Here is a 17,974-nt window from a genome sequence, read left to right as displayed (position 1 = left end):
ACACCCGCCATTTTGGGTCTCTGAGTCCGAAGACTCTGAGAAGAGTTTTGTTTTTAATTGAGATCCTTGCATTTTGGTCCCACGAGTACAGCGGGAAGTGGGCATCGACCCCGGGTAGAGCCCCCGCATTACCCGGGGTAAGGCTAGCATGTCCCTTGGGTTCGCCAGGTGCCCAAGGTGAGGAACCACTAGCGACAGCTCACGCACTTGCCATTCATCCCATAAGCGTGGCATGCCTCAACGGTAGGATTACGTGGTGTTTTATAGAGAACCCGCCTCGCGGTCCGGCCAATTAAGGCAAGACTCCCGGCCCCAGAGACATGACCTAGGGTTACGGTAGTAGGCTAGGGTCTACCGGGTTTGCCTGAGTCCTTTGTACCAGGGTGCCGAAGCACCCTGGCCCTTCGCAATTGTGTCAGGTTATACGTCCTGACAAGTACGGGTTTGCAGTCAGGGTTTTCCTTCCCCTAGAACGGTTGCCTTCACCCGGCTCACGAGCCCGTTCTGCCCGCGCTGTAGGGTCCTTTGGATCGTACAAGTACGGTCCTCCGGTCCCTGTATGAAACTCTAGGGCAGCTGCCCCTCCGAGAGTGAATAAGGACGCTCTTAGTCTGGCCCCACCGTACAGACCACTCCGGCATGGTAGAACCTGCCAGGGATCTAAGTCCCCGCCGGCACAGCTCTGTACTTCATCAGGGCACGCAAGCTCCTCCACCACGGCAAGGTGGCGTCCACGGGGGAGTATGTTTTGACTGCAACGTCTCATAAGTATTTGGAAATTGGACTCAATGTATTGGGTGAGTGCAAATGTTCGTGCGGAGTTTGTGAGTAAAAGTCACACAGTGATTAGGCAAACAAAAATCTTTATTCAATCAATGATATATTCTCCATCGTTTTCTATAATCTTTTCCCAACGTTCTGGCAGCATACGGATGCCTCGATCATAAAAACTGCGCGGTTTAGATTCAAAGAACGAAGAGACGCCGTTTTTTAAGGCCTCCAAAGAGTCAAAGTTTTTTCCATTTAAATAATTTTGCAATGACCGGAACAAGTGATAGTCAGATGGTGCGATATCAGGAGAATACGGTGGATGCGTTAAGACATCCCATTTCAGGCTCTTCAGTTTGCGCAGCGTCTTTTTCGAAACGTGTGGTCTGGCGTTGTCGTGATGAAAGACGACTCCCTTGCGATTTGACAAAATCGGACGTTTCTCTTTTATTTCTCGATTCAGATTGGTTAATTGGCGACAGTACTTGTCCGAATCAATCGTTTCGCCAGCGGGGAGAAGCTCGAAATAGATTATGCCCTTGCAATCCCACCAAACAGAGAGCATCACCTTCATCGGGTGCAAACTGGCCTTTGGCATTGCGTCACCATGCTCACCTGATTGTTTCCATGTCCGTTTGCGCTGAACATTGTTGTAGAGAACCCATTTCTCATCGCCCGTCACTAGTCGATCCAAAAACGACTCGTTACTGAGCCGCCCGAGTAAAGAAACGGCTGCAGAAATTCGCTTGATTTTATTCTTCTCGGTCAGCAAATGGGGCATCCATATATCGAGCTTCAAATCGAATCCCATCTTTTTTAAACGCCGAAAAGCGGTTGATCGGTCAACGTTTAGTGAGTAGTAGCAACTTCTTCTGTTGAAATTCGCGGATTATTGAGCACTAAAGTACGCAAAACATCGTCATCAATGTCAGAAGGTCGACCAGAGCGTGGCTCGTCTTCAAGGTTAAATTCTCCGCGCCGAAATTTAGCAAACCATTTTTCCACAGTTCGTTTAGCTGGTGCTTCATCCTGATAAACATCCTGAATGTTTTTTACGGCTGCGACAACGTTTATTCCCTTCCGAAACTCGTAAAGCATAACATGCCGTAAATGCATCTTATCGATACTCATTTTCAAAGTGATATTTCTCGAAGCAGTTTGTATGAAAACAAATGATTTTTTTTTAATAACAGCTGAAGACGTCACCTTTCCAACGTTATATAATATGTAGATGGAAGTATTAATGACAACACTTTACGACGCTTATAACTCCATCTATTGAAACTCCGCACGAACTTTTGCACTCACCCAATACAATATCGACCCTACCTCGTCGTGGAAATAGTCCTCGGCGGCAATCGCGGTAATGAACTAATATTACATACAGACACTTGGGGAAAATTGATGGAAAATCGTGGTGCTGTACGACGACTTCTGGAAGCGTGCAACCCATCGTACTTTCCGTTACGGATTCAAAATTTAGGAGTGAAATTGTTCGAGCTAAATGGTTCAAAAGTTATGAAATTAATGCAATTTTCTAAGAGTTTATATTTGAGTCCTGCTACAATGAACAAGTTATTTACTGTGACGTGGCAGCCGCGGAGGCGCCCATCACAATATGGCAAACTTTACACCGCGAGGCGGGGGAGGGAAGAGGTTCTAAGGGTTGCGTGAATTACGGGGGACCCCCACCCCGAAATCGTAATTAGTTATTATTATTAGTGGTAAGAGCGCGCAGGTGTGATGGTCCCGCGTCCCCGAGCTTTGTGCCCCTGGAGCTCCTGCGCCGACCACCAAGACCGGAGGAGCCCGGAGGGAGAAGAGGACGTCACCCGTCGCCAGGACAGCCACATCAGGTGAATGCTTCCCATTATCTTTTTTTTATTATCGACTCCCATATCGCCTCAAAAGATTCTCGCTGCCGTTTTCGATGTCCACAGGCCAGTAGGAATATCGAGCGAAGATACAGTCGCTCCCGTGCTCGACGCGTGACCGAGTGCGAGAGAAACTCGGCCTAGGCGTACGCGAAGACAGCGGAAGCGCGAGAGAGAGAGAGAGAGCGCGCGAGAGTGAGACCGAGCATCCGTCCCGCGGATCGAAAACAGAGATCCGCGGAAGGATTCCCGTACTGGGAGAGCAAACGAGGAATGGGGAGAAAAGAGCCTCTCCCCAAAACAAAGGAAAGACAAGGAAGAAAGGAAGAGATCTGTTTTGCGGAAAAAAAAGAGAGGATTACCGCTTTTCGGTCTCTCTTATATCGCCAGACTGCTTCCGACTATTGCGGATCGCTTGTCGTTAGCTACCGAATATCGCTGTAGGAAAGAGATTCGTTTTGGCCGTTAGCGAGAGATAGAGTTCTGGTGTTCCGCTCACCTTCGAAGGATTGTTCTTTTGTGTTCCGCTCACCTAAGGAGGTTTGCCGTGCTGCTCGAAAAAGGGAAAGCGGTGTTTCGATCACTACCGATCGTAAAGAAAACCGCAGTGCCCGGCCCCTTGCCGAGGACCGAGGGGAAACGGAAGGCTAAGGGGGTACCGTCGGTGGCTGCGTTGCGCCAGAACGAGCGGAGGAAGGAGGACGAAGGACCACGCCGCCGGGAGGTTCCCGACTTTGTAAGACCGTCCACCTGTTTTTCTCTTTCGGTGTCCCGTGCATACCGTGTCTCGGTTAACTATTTGTGAGTGCAGAGCAAGTCTCAAACTCGCGAGAGAACGCGGCGAGGTGTATCATATCGAGGGGTCGGACCGTACCGATTCCCGTGACGCAATAAAAGTGAGATAATCCAAACGCTTAGTGCCACTCTTTGTTTCCCGATAACTTCCCGGATTTCCGATCGAACCCTCCCGTCTACCGACTTTAATTTCCGAGGAACTACCGGTCCCGTCGGATTCACGTGTCTCGGCCTTTTGGTGGTTTCTCATTGGTGTTGGTGATCGGTGCAGCCCGCTGCACCTGGCGCCCAACCCCTTTAGTGTTGGTATTGTGAGAAGGACCGTGTCGCGCGAGCCGACGGACGTTTGCCGAGGGCAAACAGAAATTACATCGCATTACTTATGAATATTGCATTGATCATATATATACGCAGTTGTCTGAACAGTCGTATCTGGTTAGATCAAGAATTTTAACTTTTGTAAAAGATCTTCGAGAAAAAAAAATTACCGAAATGTGCAATGCGGTAAAAGCGATACGTGAAAGCGCTGCCTTTGACAGTGATTTACTTATTGATTGCGAGCTGCTGACATGTGCTTCGAAAGATATCTTGCACGAAGCTATGAGCTGTTTGGTATTCTGAGAAATAAATTACTTTGTTATATATTATGATACATCTTTTTTACTTTAGACCACATCCTTTCTTCCAACTTCCCCTTATCCCCTTTCTTAGGATTTTATATGTTAATTATGTTAATTATATTGATAAAAATACCTATAGATGTTTGATAGACGTTCGATAGACGTTCGTGAGACGTTCAATAGACGTTCGAGAGACGTTGGAGAGATGTTCGATAGACGTTCGAGAGACGTTCGATATGGCGCAGTAAACGAAGGGCCTGGGGTTTAGCCTTGGGTCTGACCTAGTTTCGACTTATCTTTTCTTTGACGTATGCGTGACGTCTCTGACCTAGTTTCGACTTATTTTTTATCTCGTGACGTCATCATGCCCACTCTAAGAACCTCTACTAGACGTCTAATAGCAACAGGCGACGGTGGTCTAGGAGCTTTGGAGCATTGGGTAGTAACCGCGAGGGCCCGGGTTCGAGTCTACCTACATCCCAATACATTTTTTTTCTCGTGACGTATGCGCGACGTCATGGTCGCCATCTTGCGTGACCTACCACCATGAGTTCCCCTTCCCGGCGCGACGTCATACCCCGCGCCCTGAGTTCCCCACTTCCCTGCGTCCCCCTCAGCACTCCTGGGTTAGGACCGGCCTTACTATTCTACTTTCATTATCGTCATCTCTATATGGGTTATTTTTGAAATGCACTGTTTTTGAGAATATGAAATTGCACGTTTTAGATATTCGTATATGGCGCGCAATTCGTACGATCCTTCAGGAATCGTAATTTCTTTGTCGTTAGCACCATAGTAAAATATATTATTCGATGAATTTACATTTGATATCGTATTATATGTTTCAAAATCCGTTAAACCAAGCTCATAATCACCGTCGCTCAAATCTATAGCGGGAAAATAGTTCACCGTAAGGACGCTACTGTTGCCAGTCAACGTAAGCGTTAGCGACATGTTCGCAAACTGCCAAGCGAATACTGACTGCTGTTAGTGGAATGTCGTCATTTAAATCCATATCGATCCTCTACCGTTTGGAGAAACTGTAAGCACAAACATTCGAGAGACGTTCGATAGACATTTGATAGATGTTCGATAAACGTTCGATAGACGTTCGATAGATGTTCGATAGACGTTCGATAGACGTTCGATAGACGTTCGAGAGACGTTCGATAGACGTTCGATAGACGTTCGATAGACGTTCAATAGACGTTCGATAGACGTTCGATATTGCGCAGTAAACGAAGGGCCTGGGGTTTGAGTCTGACCTAATTTCGATTTATTTTTCCTCTCGTGACGTCATCATGCCCAGTCTAAAGGTGCCTTTACATAGGAGCGTCGAGCGTCGAGCGTCAAAGCGTCCAACCAATCAAAGTTCCTTGTTTTTATCCCTGAAATAAGAAATGAGAAACTGATTGGTTGGACGCTTTGACGTTCGACGCTCGACGCTCCCATGTATTGGCACCTTAAGAACCTTCACTAGACGTCTACTAGCAACAAACGACGGTGGTCTAGAAGCTTTAGAGCATTGGATAGTAACCGCGAGGGCCCGGGTTCGAATCTAGCAGCAGCCCCCCGACAGTTTTTTTCTCGTGACGTCACGGTCACATCTAGTCCATGAAAGCAAAAAATTCTAGGGAGGGGTTATTGATAAAGGGAGTATTAACGAGAACTATTTAATTAAAAAAGCGGTTTTGCAAAAATTTTTAGAAATTGGGTTAGAACCGGCCTATCTCTTCTATTAAGGGCTTTGGAGCGTATGAAGTAAGAGATTTCATTATGAGCGCTGTTGTATCGAACGACGGAGTGAAAACGTCTCGCGGTGATATCCAAATATTGCAAGTTGCAGAGCGAAAATGATCTGCATAAATTCCGCCGACGGCGGAAACTGACATCGAAATGCATACGCGGCTTGCATGTAGAGTCTGAGCGAGACTTTCTGAAATGAACGTCATTTCAGATCCTTGATCCAGAAGAGCTCGGACGATTGCGGTGCGGGCGGAGGACGCGCGGACAATCATCCAAACTGTCGCGAGCAAGACTTGCGCGCGGGCGGATTTTGCATTCGCAGCGAGCAAAGACGTGACGTCAGACTGTGATGAAAGGTGTTGAGGTATTGAGCAACTTATAGACGCAGCTTTGGTCGATAATTTGAACAAAAATCCGAATCGACGTGCAGCAGAGAATGATGATGTCTTTTCTGACAAAATCGACACGAATACTTACTGGTACAATCGTTAACGGCATGCTTAGCACTCAGATAATTGAAACATCGCTTCATTTGCTTAATGATCTCGCGACGCTGATGCGCATTCTTGCTCGTAAAAGCGGGACATACGTTAATAAAATGCGATGCTTGGCAAAGCGGACACGCTGACTTTGAAGTCGTAACGGCGGTAGCAATGTGACCGCGTGAAGATTGCAGCGGTCTCTGAGCGGACTTCGCATTTGTCATAAATTCCTCTAACGCACGGGCCGTAGAAAACTATTGAACTCGTCGTAAGACAACGGAATATCCCGGTCGCTCTCCTTCAAATTCTACACTTTTCTCGTTATCGGATCAAGTTCTTGTGTAATAAGAACGAGGATGTCATTCCAGAGATCTTCAGGCGAACGATTTAGACTGCGATATAGACGATTTAGATGTTGCGAAGCGATGCAATCGCAACATTGACTCAATCAAGTAGAGTTTCCAATTCCGCGGCAGATTCACGTGTGAGCGATGTTAGATTAAGAAGAGTGGACAAATGCACGTTGAGCGACCGGCGTTTATTCTCGTATCGCGAAGTTAACGTGTGCCAAATAATCTCGAAATTATCAGCGGTTACTGCAAGATTCGAGATGATTTCCAAAGCGCGACCTTTCAGACACGACGATAGAAAATGCATACGCGCGAAATCGTTGAGATCGCGATTATTTCTTATAAGCGCAGTAAAACGATCTCGGAATTGCTCCCATTCTTCGATGTTACCGTCGAACGGTGGCAACTGAATGAGCGGAAAGTGCGACAAAGAAACACTGGAAGCATCCGGACGAAAATTTGAGCTGGCGAATGATTGATTTGGACTCACAACCGATTCGATCTCGTTCAAGTATTCAGCCATGTGGTCAAGAGCCGCATGAAACTCGTCCTCAGTAGCATCGCAGTAACGGTCCTTGAAATATTCTATCTTCGCTTATTGCGCAGCGTCAGTTCCATGAGTGAGTATGTCGTGGCCAGATTGAAACTGCGCCTAGTTCTCCTTCAACGTCGCGATCCGCGATCTGATTTTCGTTGCTGTGAGGTTGCCTTTTCCAATCTTTTTGAAATTGTCGAGAGAGACTTCGATTGTAGTAGAATAGTAAGGCCGGTTCTAACTCAGGAATGCTGAGGGGGACGCGGGGAAGCGGGGAACTCAGGGCGCAGTGTATGACGTCGCGCGAGGAAGGGGAACTCATGGTGGGACGTCACGCAAGATGGCGACCGTGACGTCACGCATACGTCACGAGAAAAAAAATGTACTGGGATTTAGGTATACTCGAACCCGGGCCCTCGCGGTTACTATCCAATGCTCCAAAGCTCCTAGACCACCGTCGCCTGTTGCTATTAGACGTCTAGTGAAGGTTCTTAGAGTGTGCATCGTGACGTCACGCATACGTCAAAGAAAAGATAAGTCGAAACTAGGTCAGACTCAAACCCTAGGGGATCTATTCCTGAAACGAGGACCCTAGATATCGTATGCGATATCGCATACGATAGCAGAAATGATATTCTTGAATGAATGAGATGCATCGCATGCGAGAAAATATCGAACGATTCATATCGAGTGGTATAACCCATGCGATATGCAAGTCGTATACGATAAATCTAGTAATAAAAGCGCTGTTTTCGACAAAAGTGAGATTATACAATGTGAGTGAGGTGAATTAAATTAATTGTTTTGCAATGGATATAGCATATCAAAATGCTGTGCAACTTCATATCGCTGAACAATTGGAAAATATTTTCGATTATAATGAATGCGCGTTTTCATATAAGGGATGATCCATTTGAATTATTAGAACGACAGTTCATAAATCTTTTTCGATTGAAAAAAGAAACAGCAAACAGACTTATTAATATTGTGGAAGACAATTTTGTAGAACCATCACGATCTTCAGCTTTGGACGCAACTGTACAAGTGCGTACAACACATGCAGAATATAAATTATTTGATATAATTATTTAATAAAATTATTGTAGGGTTTAGTTGCATTACACTTTTATGGGTTAGGCAGCTATCAGAATTGCATAGGAAAAAATATTCACATGGCTATTAGTCAACCTTCGGTCAGCAGATGTGTTCGAAATGTGACTAACATTCTTAATTTACCAGAAATATTCAACGATTGGGTGTGTTTTCCTAACATCCTTCAGAAGCTGCAACAACTACGTAACAAGTTAGTATATATTCAGAAAAATTAAATAGGATAATGTGTATATAATTATGGTCTGTCTGATAGACTCTATGACCTGTATTCTGAGCTCTCTTTTATTGATAAAAGCGCCTCTAAAAGTGGCATATAAGCTTTATGATTGGTTATAAGCCACTTTTAAAGGCATTTTTAGCGATAAAAAAGAGAGCTCAGAATGCAGGCTTATGACATTAGGTACTTTCCATTTAGCGACACAAGTTGACTCAAGCATCATTTTATCTTTGTTCTACATTTTATGAGAAAAAAGATAGAATGATACTTGTGTTGATTTATGTCGCTAAATGGAAAGCACCTATTGTATATATTTATATACATATATAATATAATCATACGTATTTATTTATGTATATTATTTATATTATATGTACATATAGATTATGTTATATGCACAGTACCCGTCATTAATTTATTCCGTTCCCTTAGTGAATGTGTATAGGATGTGTAACACATTCTATAGAAACTTGCTAGGGGAACGAAACGAATTAATTACGGACAGTGTACATATATATAGATTTTGGATTAATCATCGTTTTCCTGGAGCGATTGGTTGTATAGACTGCACTCATGTTGCAATTGTTTCACCTCCTAAAGAAGATGAGAATTATCCTGAACATATATATATAAATAGAAAAGGATATCTATTAATGTACAATTGGTACGATTATGCATTAACACAATTCAATTAGATATATTATTATACAAATAATACAAGTATAGCTTTCTTTGCAGATATGTGATTCTGATCTTAGGATAATGAATATTAATGCCAGATATCCTGGAAGTACTCACGATTCGTATATCTGGAATAATAGTAATGTTCTTTCTATTATGCAAGATATTTACAATCGTGGACACAGCTTTTTTTATTAGGTAATATATAATCGTCAAAGTGATTATTCAATATTGTTTTTAGTTACAATATATAACATTATATTGCTTTACAGGTGATTCTGGTTGTGCGCTTAGACCTTGGATGATGACTCCAATAATGGACAATAATCCTAATATTGGAACAAGAAGATACAATGATTGGCAAAAGAGCACTAGATCACTTATTGAACGTTGCAATGGTGTCTTGAAGATGAGATTTCGTTGCTTGTTGGAACATAGAATTTTACATTATCGACCAGATGTATGCTCGAAAATTATCAATGCTTGTACCGTGTTACATAATATGTGCATTCACGACAACGTGCCTTTACCTGAAGCAGATCATGAAGTATTGGATTTTGGTATGAATGTTATAGATGGTGTAAACGAACCCGGGATAGATATGTTAAATATGTTAAATAGAAATAACGAACTGATAGCTGGACGAAGAATTCGCAATAATCTAATAAGACAGTATTTCTCCTGACAATATTTTGTACTCTTTATATATGTGTTATATATACACATATTTGTATTTTATTATTGTAACAAGTTTTGGCAATAAATAATATTTTTGTAAACATTTGCTTTATTTCTTTTGGCAATGTTCTTTATAATAACAAACATAAAATGAACATAAAATAAATGTCTTATCTTTAAGTCTTTCCTTTATAATAGCAAATACACATAAAATGAACATAAAATAAATCTCTAATCTTAGTTTTTTAACTTATGTAACAATTTGTACTACACGGGCTGAAAAGTCTTTGGCCTGACATATAAATGGCGCCACAAACTAAAAATCCTTATATTTCCTATAGAGTACCAACCTTAACTTAGATGCTGTAAAAATTTCATGATATTTCGTTGACTCGTGTACAAGTTATAGCTTTCGAAGTGACGTTACCTCTGAATTTATCTTTACTATGGAAAAAAGTGAATTTCGTGTTTTGATTAAACATTGCTTCCTGATGGGAAAAAACACTGTTGAAGCAAAGGCATGGCTTGATAAATGTTACGGCACATCTGCCCCACCGAATTCAACCATCAAATATTGGTTTGCTGAGTTTCGTCGTAACCGTACGAGCACAAATGATGCACCACGTTCAGGAAGGTTAAATGAGGCAGTTACTCCAGAAAACATCCAGAAAATCAGTGAAATCGTGTTGAATGACCGCAAAATGAAATTGAATGAGCTAGTTAACATCATAGGCATCTCAAAGGAACGCGTTGGTCATATCATTCTTGAATATTTACACATGAAAAAGTTTTGCGCGCGTTGGGTGCCGCGTTTTTTGACAATTGAGCAAAAAGCGGAACATGTTCGACTTTCAAAGCAAAATCTGGCCCTGTTTAACCGCAATAAGAAGGAGTTTTTGCGTCGATTTGTCACAATGGATGAAACATGGATCCATCGCTACACACCGGAGTCCAATCGGCAGTCAGCGGAATGATTATTGCCTGGTGAAAGCCGTCCGAAGCGCCCGAAGACACAACAATCAGCCGGCAAGGTTTTGGCCAGTATTTTTTGGGATGCGCATAACATAATATTCATTGATTATCTTGAACATGGTAAAACTATCAATAAAGAATATTACTGTACATTACTGGATCGATTGGACGACGAGGTCAAGGTCAAACGGCCACATTTGGCATAGAAAAAAATTTTGTTTCACCAAGACAATGCTCCAGCTCAGTCGGCTCGTGATACGACCGATAAATTAAAGAAATTGCGCTATGAATTGGTCCTGCATCCCCCGTATTCTCCAGACCTGGCCCCCAGCGACTATTTCCTTTTTCCCCGACTGAAGCAGTGGCTCGCTGGTAAAAGATTTTACTCGAATGAGGAGGTCAAGTTGGAAACAAATGCCTATTTTGAGGGACTTGACACCGAGCACTATAAGACCGGCATCGAAATGTTAGCGGACCGTTACACTAACAAGGGACATTCGGCAACGCGGAAATTCAAAAAAATCTGAAACTCTGCATAATTGTAGAGCAGATATATCTAATAACAAAACAATTTTTCGTTGGTGCCCAAAAACGGTTTTATGGGTGGAAACAACCCCTTGAACAAAGTTGATTTTTGTCTTTCTAAGCGAATATTATCGAAACTATTAAAGATATGAAAAAATGTTTTAGACAAAAGTTTTATGGTTTTAAAAGTACTTTATTATGCTATATTTAGATTTTTTTTAAATGTAAAATTGTGTATAAAATACCCCCCCTTCTTCTCTTTTTTCAAATTGTTAAAATCAATTGTCCAACCAAAATAAAGCTTATTTTATGACAAATTCAACCATATATAATAACATTATGTTTGGAAAAACAATATTGAAAAAAAAATTAAAAATACTCTTATATATACAGTGCTGGACAAAATAAATCATACACCTTTCAACTATTTGAATTTGTTAGTGTAACTATTCTTACAACAAGCAAATATATTATGAGATACAGGAAAATCAAAGCATTTTAAAGTATTTAAATAAAGGAAATGTGAAATAATAAAAATTGTGCTCAATTTGTTTGCAAATAATTTATTACTCAATATTGGTGCGTTGTGCCCTGGACAAAATAAATCATACACTTATAGAAAAAAGTAGTCACGAACAAAGAACATTAATTCTAATGGTGCTTAGTACTTGGTGTTGCCGCCTTTAGTTTTTAATACTGCTTCCAGTCGGCGAGGCATACTCTCGACTAATTTTTTCATATATTCAGGATCAATATCCTCCCAAGCTTTCTGAAGTGCTGCATAGTACGATGTCTTGTCAGTTACGTTCGTTTTATCCACGTTCCTATCTAAATAAGCCCACAGATTTTCAATGGGGTTTAAGTCTGGTGATTGTGGCGGCCATTCGAGCAGTTTTATTTTATTAGATTTAAAAAAGGCAATAGTTTTTTTCGCTTTATGCTTCGGGTCATTATCTTGCTGGAAGATAAAGTTAGTTTCTAAATCTAATTTCAAAAGAGATTCTTCCAAATTCTCGCACAATATATCAATATATCTTTCTGCCGTCATAATACCTTCAATTCGAGCCAAATTACCGATACCAGACCATGCAAAGCATCCCCATACCATGATATTACCGCCTCCATGTTTTACAGTCTTCTGAACATTTATTTCTTTGAGACCCTCACCAGATTTTCGCCATACTCTAGACCGTCGTTTTTGTCCGAATAACTCAAACTTGCTCTCATCAGACCACAATACTGTTTTCCAAAAACTTAGAGGCATATTCGCATACTTCTTGGCAAACTCGAATCGCTTTTTCTTATTTATTTTATTGATGAAAGGACGTTTTGACGCGAACACACTTTTTAGTCCAGTTTCCCTAAGTCTACGACGCACAGTTCTACTGCTAACAGTCAGGTTCATCGATTCCACAATGTTTCGCGATGATAGCTTCGGATTTTGTTTTACCATTCGAACGATTCTGGTGTCATCACGAAAAGTTGTAGCCCGTTTTCGACCTTTTCCGGAATAGTTTGCCACAATCCCATGTGTTTCATATTTTTTCCAGATGTGCTGCACTGCTCCGACAGAAATCAAGTATTTATTAGCAATTTTTCTAAAAGAATTACCATTCTGTCGGTCGCGAATGACTAAATTTCGGATATCAAGAGAAATTTGCTTCTGTGACATTGTTCTTGGTTGTCACAATTATTACTGCTTCACCGAACACATAAACTCTAGTCATATATACAATGTAAACAAACAGTAGAATGACGAACAATAGCAGAACGATGAAATGTAAATATTGACAGTTTCCTACCATATATCATTTAGGTGTATGATTTATTTTGTCCAGAATACAATGTACCAATATTGAGTAATAAATTATTTGCAAACAAATTGAGCACAATTTTTATTATTTCACATTTCCTTTATTTAAATACTTTAAAATGCTTTGATTTTCCTGTATCTCATAATATATTTGCTTGTTGTAAGAATAGTTACACTAACAAATTCAAATAGTTGAAAGGTGTATGATTTATTTTGTCCAGCACTGTATGCTACGCGTACCAAACTTATGGGTTCGCTGCTTGACGATGGCATTTCTTTCTTCCTCATAATTACTGACTGAAAAAGGTAAGGAAGGAATAAAAACAGGTAATCTAAGAAAAGAATAAAGTTGATGTTAAGAAGTAAGTTGAAGAAGAACAGCATGATAAGGAGGACGCAGAGAGAGTGTATATAACCCTAATATAGATAATCTTTTAAATTCAATTGTAAAGAACAAATAATTAAATGAATGATATGAAGAAAAAAGGAGAACACACGGATTTAATAATGAAAAATATAATTTATAAATTTATTCAGTGTACATTTGTGTGTATGTGTTTTGCTTCATTCAGTATATAGGTTTTATTAATTAAGTAGTCGATATAGATATTCGAGTGAAAGATATCTTATATTTTGGTATGGATTATAATATATACAAATTTTACAGGAATTGAGGACAGTAAAATATTATTTATTCTATATAATTATTACAATAATGATATTGCTCAAAGAAATGTTCAAAACAAAAATATTGCTTGCACCATGCACGACGTATAAAAGCCATTTTACCACAAATGCTACATTTTGGTATACGTTTCTCTTCTTTAAAATAACAATAATCGATTGGATTATGAAATTTTTCAGGCCGTGTTGATAAATAACCACTTTTATACCAGCTATATCTAAATAAATTTCGAAATCTTGGAGAAGACAGTTGATTGTGTGTTAAAGATTGCAATTTTATTATGTTATTACGTAAATGTAAATTTATGTCATAATTATTTATAATAACACTATCAGAAAAGCTTCGAACAAAATTTTTCCTGATTCTGAAACCAAAAACATCTAATGGCTGTATAAAAGCAGTTGTTTTTTTTGGTATTGTTAGAATATTTACATGTTTATCTTTTGGTACAAGTTCTTCCAATTGGTTCGGGCAATGTCCTGTCTATGAATCAAGCAGTAGTATACTTTTCTCTCCAGTGTTTGGTAGATACACTTCTTGGAACCAATTTTTGAAATGTTCAGTTGTCAATTTCCCTGATTTTGAAGCCGCAATGTAAATATTCACTGGTCTAAAAAGAGTTTGTTCTACTTGTGGTCCAAAAACACCAGTAGATTCTTTTAATACTATATACAAAGGCGAAAGGAGATGTCCATCTGCAGATATAATAGGCGTAATGGTGTAGCTATGAGTCATAGCAGATAAAAATTGGATAGTAGCTCCAACTGTCTTCACTCCTACATTAGCTAATGTTCTTCCTGCATGTATTTCTAAATTAAAGCCACTTTCGTCCGCATTATAAGTTGATTCAGCACCGATTACATTAATATGTGGCTTTACTGTATTTACAAATTCCTCAGCGTTTTGACGTATAGTTAGATCAGTTAAATGAGAAGACCGCGTTTTAAATGCAGTTATTTTACGTGATGTAATACGATGTGCCTTTTTAAAATTCCATATCCACCAATTTCCTGTTTTAAATGAAGAAAAATCCACTTGTTCCTTTGCTTCTAGTGCCCATTTTCGCAGATTTATATCATGAATAATAAGTCCTCTATTAACAGCTTCTTGGAATTTTATAAGAACATATTCAGCAATAACTACAAGTTTGTCTATATTTGAACCCCCACGCATTACATGTTCTTGCCAGCTGTGCAATTGTTGAATAGATTTTACCTAGAAGAAAACAAATCTCAATATTAAACAATTCGAATTCAAAAATAAAAGAAGTTATATACGAATTAAATGTTCACGAAACATCAAATTGTAAAACTTAAAATAAAAAACAACGCGACTCTAACTATATAATTTACAGCTTTGGTCATAAGTATAAAGCATCTCTAACTCATTGTATTTTCCTAGAAATCAATGCATATACTCATAGTAAATATATAATCTCTTTACAATAAATATTATATTAATATTTTATAATATAATGTGTATATTATATTTATGTATATTATATTTATATTATAATTTATATTATATTAATATTATATTATATTACAATAAATATTGTAAAATAAATATTATTTTCCACATATTCTTATATTATATTTTTTTATTATATTATTTTTCCATGTACTCGTATACTATATTATGTTCTCCATATATTCATATAGTATGTTTTTGTTACACAATTTAAATAAATTTTTTGGGATGCTTTATACTTATAGTCAAAGCTGTATGTACAATGACCGACAATGATGCGTTCCGCGAGAGGGGAAATAGAGTTCTCTCTGTCGCGGAACGAATCACTGCCGGTCACTGTACACCGTAAAAGCCTCAAGTATTTTACTATATATTATTCTTCTTATTTTTTAATTAAACTTTACTTTTCTAAAACGATGTTGTACAGAAGTAAGAAATAAATGTCCTTTCTTTCCACTCTTCCAAAATTCGATTGCCTTTTTCTTATAACTTAAGTTTACATTTCCACCTTCATCATCCACAGTGCAAACTTCATTTCCATAATTATCTTCTTCAGCATCAATATCGTACACATCTACAAATTGTACGTCATGCGGTTCTGATGGATCGTCAAAATCAAGTCCCCACTCATGTTCGATCGTAATATCGTAATGTATAGCACTCTTTATTAAATCAGTAATTGTATCATGGAGTTCCACCTCTTGATGATTAACAGGAGTTATTGCAATATTTGTGAAATGAAATGTCGCAATTAACAAATTAATAACATTAGCTGGATTTATTACTGACATTATGATACAAATCTTAAGGATATTTTAATTAAACATTTCTCACAGCAATAATAATATACGTACTGCTTCAATAACTGCTTCAATAATACTGAAATGTATTCCAAAATGGACAGCTTTTATATGCAAATGAATGAAGATAACATATGTCAATATAATGAACCTTGATTGCACTGTACTTGATAAAGAGTGCTATTTTGGTCGCACAGTCATAAAACTTGTGACAAGTGTTTTGCATGTTGCCATGATGTACACACACGTGCGCACGTACAAAAACACACATACACACACACACATATTTATTTATATTTACGCGTGTCGTTTAAATTAATGAAAAAGGTAGCCGCAATGTTGGCAAAATAAACGTCTATTACGTGAAATTTTATAATTTATAACATTTTTAAATATTAGTGACTGTATCCTTATCATGCTATTTTTCTCCTACTTACTTCTTAACATCAACTTTATTGCTTTTTTAGATTTTCTATTTTCTTCCTTCCTTATCTTTTACAGTTTGCAATTATGAGGAAGATTTGAAGAAGAAAGAAATGCCATCGTCAAGTAGCGAATCCTTAAGTTTGGTACGCGTAGCATACATATAAGAGCATGTTTAATTTTTTTTTCAATATTGCCTTTTCCAAACATAATGTTATTATATATAGTTGAATTTGTCATAAAATAAGCTTTATTTTGGTTGGACAATTGATTTTAACAATTTGAAAAAAGAGAAGGAGGGGGGGTATTTTATACACAATTTTACATTTTAAAAAAATCTAAATATAGCATAATAAAGTACTTTTAAAACCATAAAACTTTTGTCTAAAACATTTTTTCATATCTTTAATAGTTTCGATAATATTCGCTTAGAAAGACAAAAATCAACTTTGTTCAAGGGGTTGTTTCCACCCTTAAAACCGTTTTTGGGCACCATCGAAAAATTGTTTTGTTATTAGGTATATCTGCTCTACAATTATGCAGAGTTTCAGATTTTTTTGAATTTCCGCGTTGCCGAATGTTCCTTGTAAGTGCATTACTCTAAATGGAGATTATGTCGAGGAATAAAACACTTTTTTCATTAAAAAAATCGTTTTTCATTGTTAAGCCAAAGACTTTTCAGCCCATGTAGTACACATCAACAGCTTATAGGAACATTTCTTTCTTTGTGAATACACTAATGTCATTTTCACAGCCTATATCTTATATCTGTAACTCTTTAATTGCTTTTTTTTACTAATTGCTCCAGCAATGTGCATATATTTTCTTTGATATTGATATTTTTTTCTTTCAGAGCTATTTTCTTCTTATAAAGTTTTAATTTTTGTGCGTAATACGATTTTCGTATCTCGCTATCTTCCTGCGAAATTTTCGCTAACTTTTCAGTTTGTTCAATTGATTTATCATATCTTTGTGCAGCAGAAATTCTTTTAACACCTCTTTGTATGCCACTCGATTTTGAAGTTAGTGTTACAGAAATATCTGATATGTTGTTGACTACACTAATTGCAGTTGTTTCCATTTTTTTTAAAGATTTCCTATTGTTATTGTCATTATCATTGTTTAAGTTTTCTTCTGGTGAGTTTTCTTCCAATATACTGTAATAATCTTGAGAAGATAATGACTGTTGTGACACAGATTGCTGCGTTATCTCTTGACTTTTGTATTTTATGGGAAAATTGTCCCTATTTTCATCATCATCGATTTCACATACAATTGAATCATTATCCACTTCTGCAAAAAATATTAATGTACACGCATACTTTCTGTTAATATTTAATATTATAATTTCTTAATATATTTCTGATATTATAATACAATACAACAAAGATGCTTACAATTTGCACGTTGGATTCTTGCACTGTCTT

General features: G+C 38.4%; 2 protein-coding genes across 2 annotated transcripts; both read left to right on the top strand.

Annotated features, from left to right (window-relative positions):
* Positions 1–7,998: 7,998 nt before the first annotated feature.
* On the top strand, positions 7,999–9,458 carry LOC112588049 (uncharacterized). Its single transcript, XM_025300412.1, has 3 exons — positions 7,999–8,214; positions 8,277–8,473; positions 9,239–9,458. The coding sequence occupies exons 1-3, from the start codon at positions 7,999–8,001 to the stop codon at positions 9,261–9,263; spliced, it is 438 nt and encodes a 145-aa protein (XP_025156197.1). The 3' UTR covers positions 9,264–9,458.
* Positions 9,263–9,866, top strand: LOC112588966 (putative nuclease HARBI1). Its single transcript, XM_025300411.1, has 2 exons — positions 9,263–9,320; positions 9,454–9,866. Exons 1-2 carry the CDS (start codon positions 9,263–9,265, stop codon positions 9,864–9,866), a joined length of 471 nt encoding a protein of 156 aa, XP_025156196.1.
* Positions 9,867–17,974: the final 8,108 nt, after the last annotated feature.

The sequence above is a fragment of the Harpegnathos saltator genome, unplaced genomic scaffold (genome assembly GCF_003227715.2).
Source record: "Harpegnathos saltator strain DR-91 unplaced genomic scaffold, Hsal_v8.6 scaffold361, whole genome shotgun sequence".
Classification (NCBI taxonomy): Eukaryota; Metazoa; Arthropoda; class Insecta; order Hymenoptera; family Formicidae; genus Harpegnathos; species Harpegnathos saltator.
The sequence above is the reverse complement of the archived record's forward strand: the minus strand, read 5'-3'. Positions and strand labels throughout refer to the sequence as shown.

What these genes read in the sequence shown, in the direction of transcription:
- LOC112588049 (XM_025300412.1), top strand. Translation starts at nt 7,999, where the DNA reads ATGCTGTGCAACTTCATATCGCTGAACAATTGGAAAATATTTTCGATT. An exon ending in CTTTGGACGCAACTGTACAA is followed by an intron (nt 8,215 to 8,276) that starts GTGCGTACAACA and finishes AAATTATTGTAG; the next exon opens with GGTTTAGTTGCATTACACTT. An exon ending in CTGCAACAACTACGTAACAA is followed by an intron (nt 8,474 to 9,238) that starts GTTAGTATATAT and finishes CTTTCTTTGCAG; the next exon opens with ATATGTGATTCTGATCTTAG.
- LOC112588966 (XM_025300411.1), top strand. Translation starts at nt 9,263, where the DNA reads ATGAATATTAATGCCAGATATCCTGGAAGTACTCACGATTCGTATATC. An exon ending in TTCGTATATCTGGAATAATA is followed by an intron (nt 9,321 to 9,453) that starts GTAATGTTCTTT and finishes ATTGCTTTACAG; the next exon opens with GTGATTCTGGTTGTGCGCTT.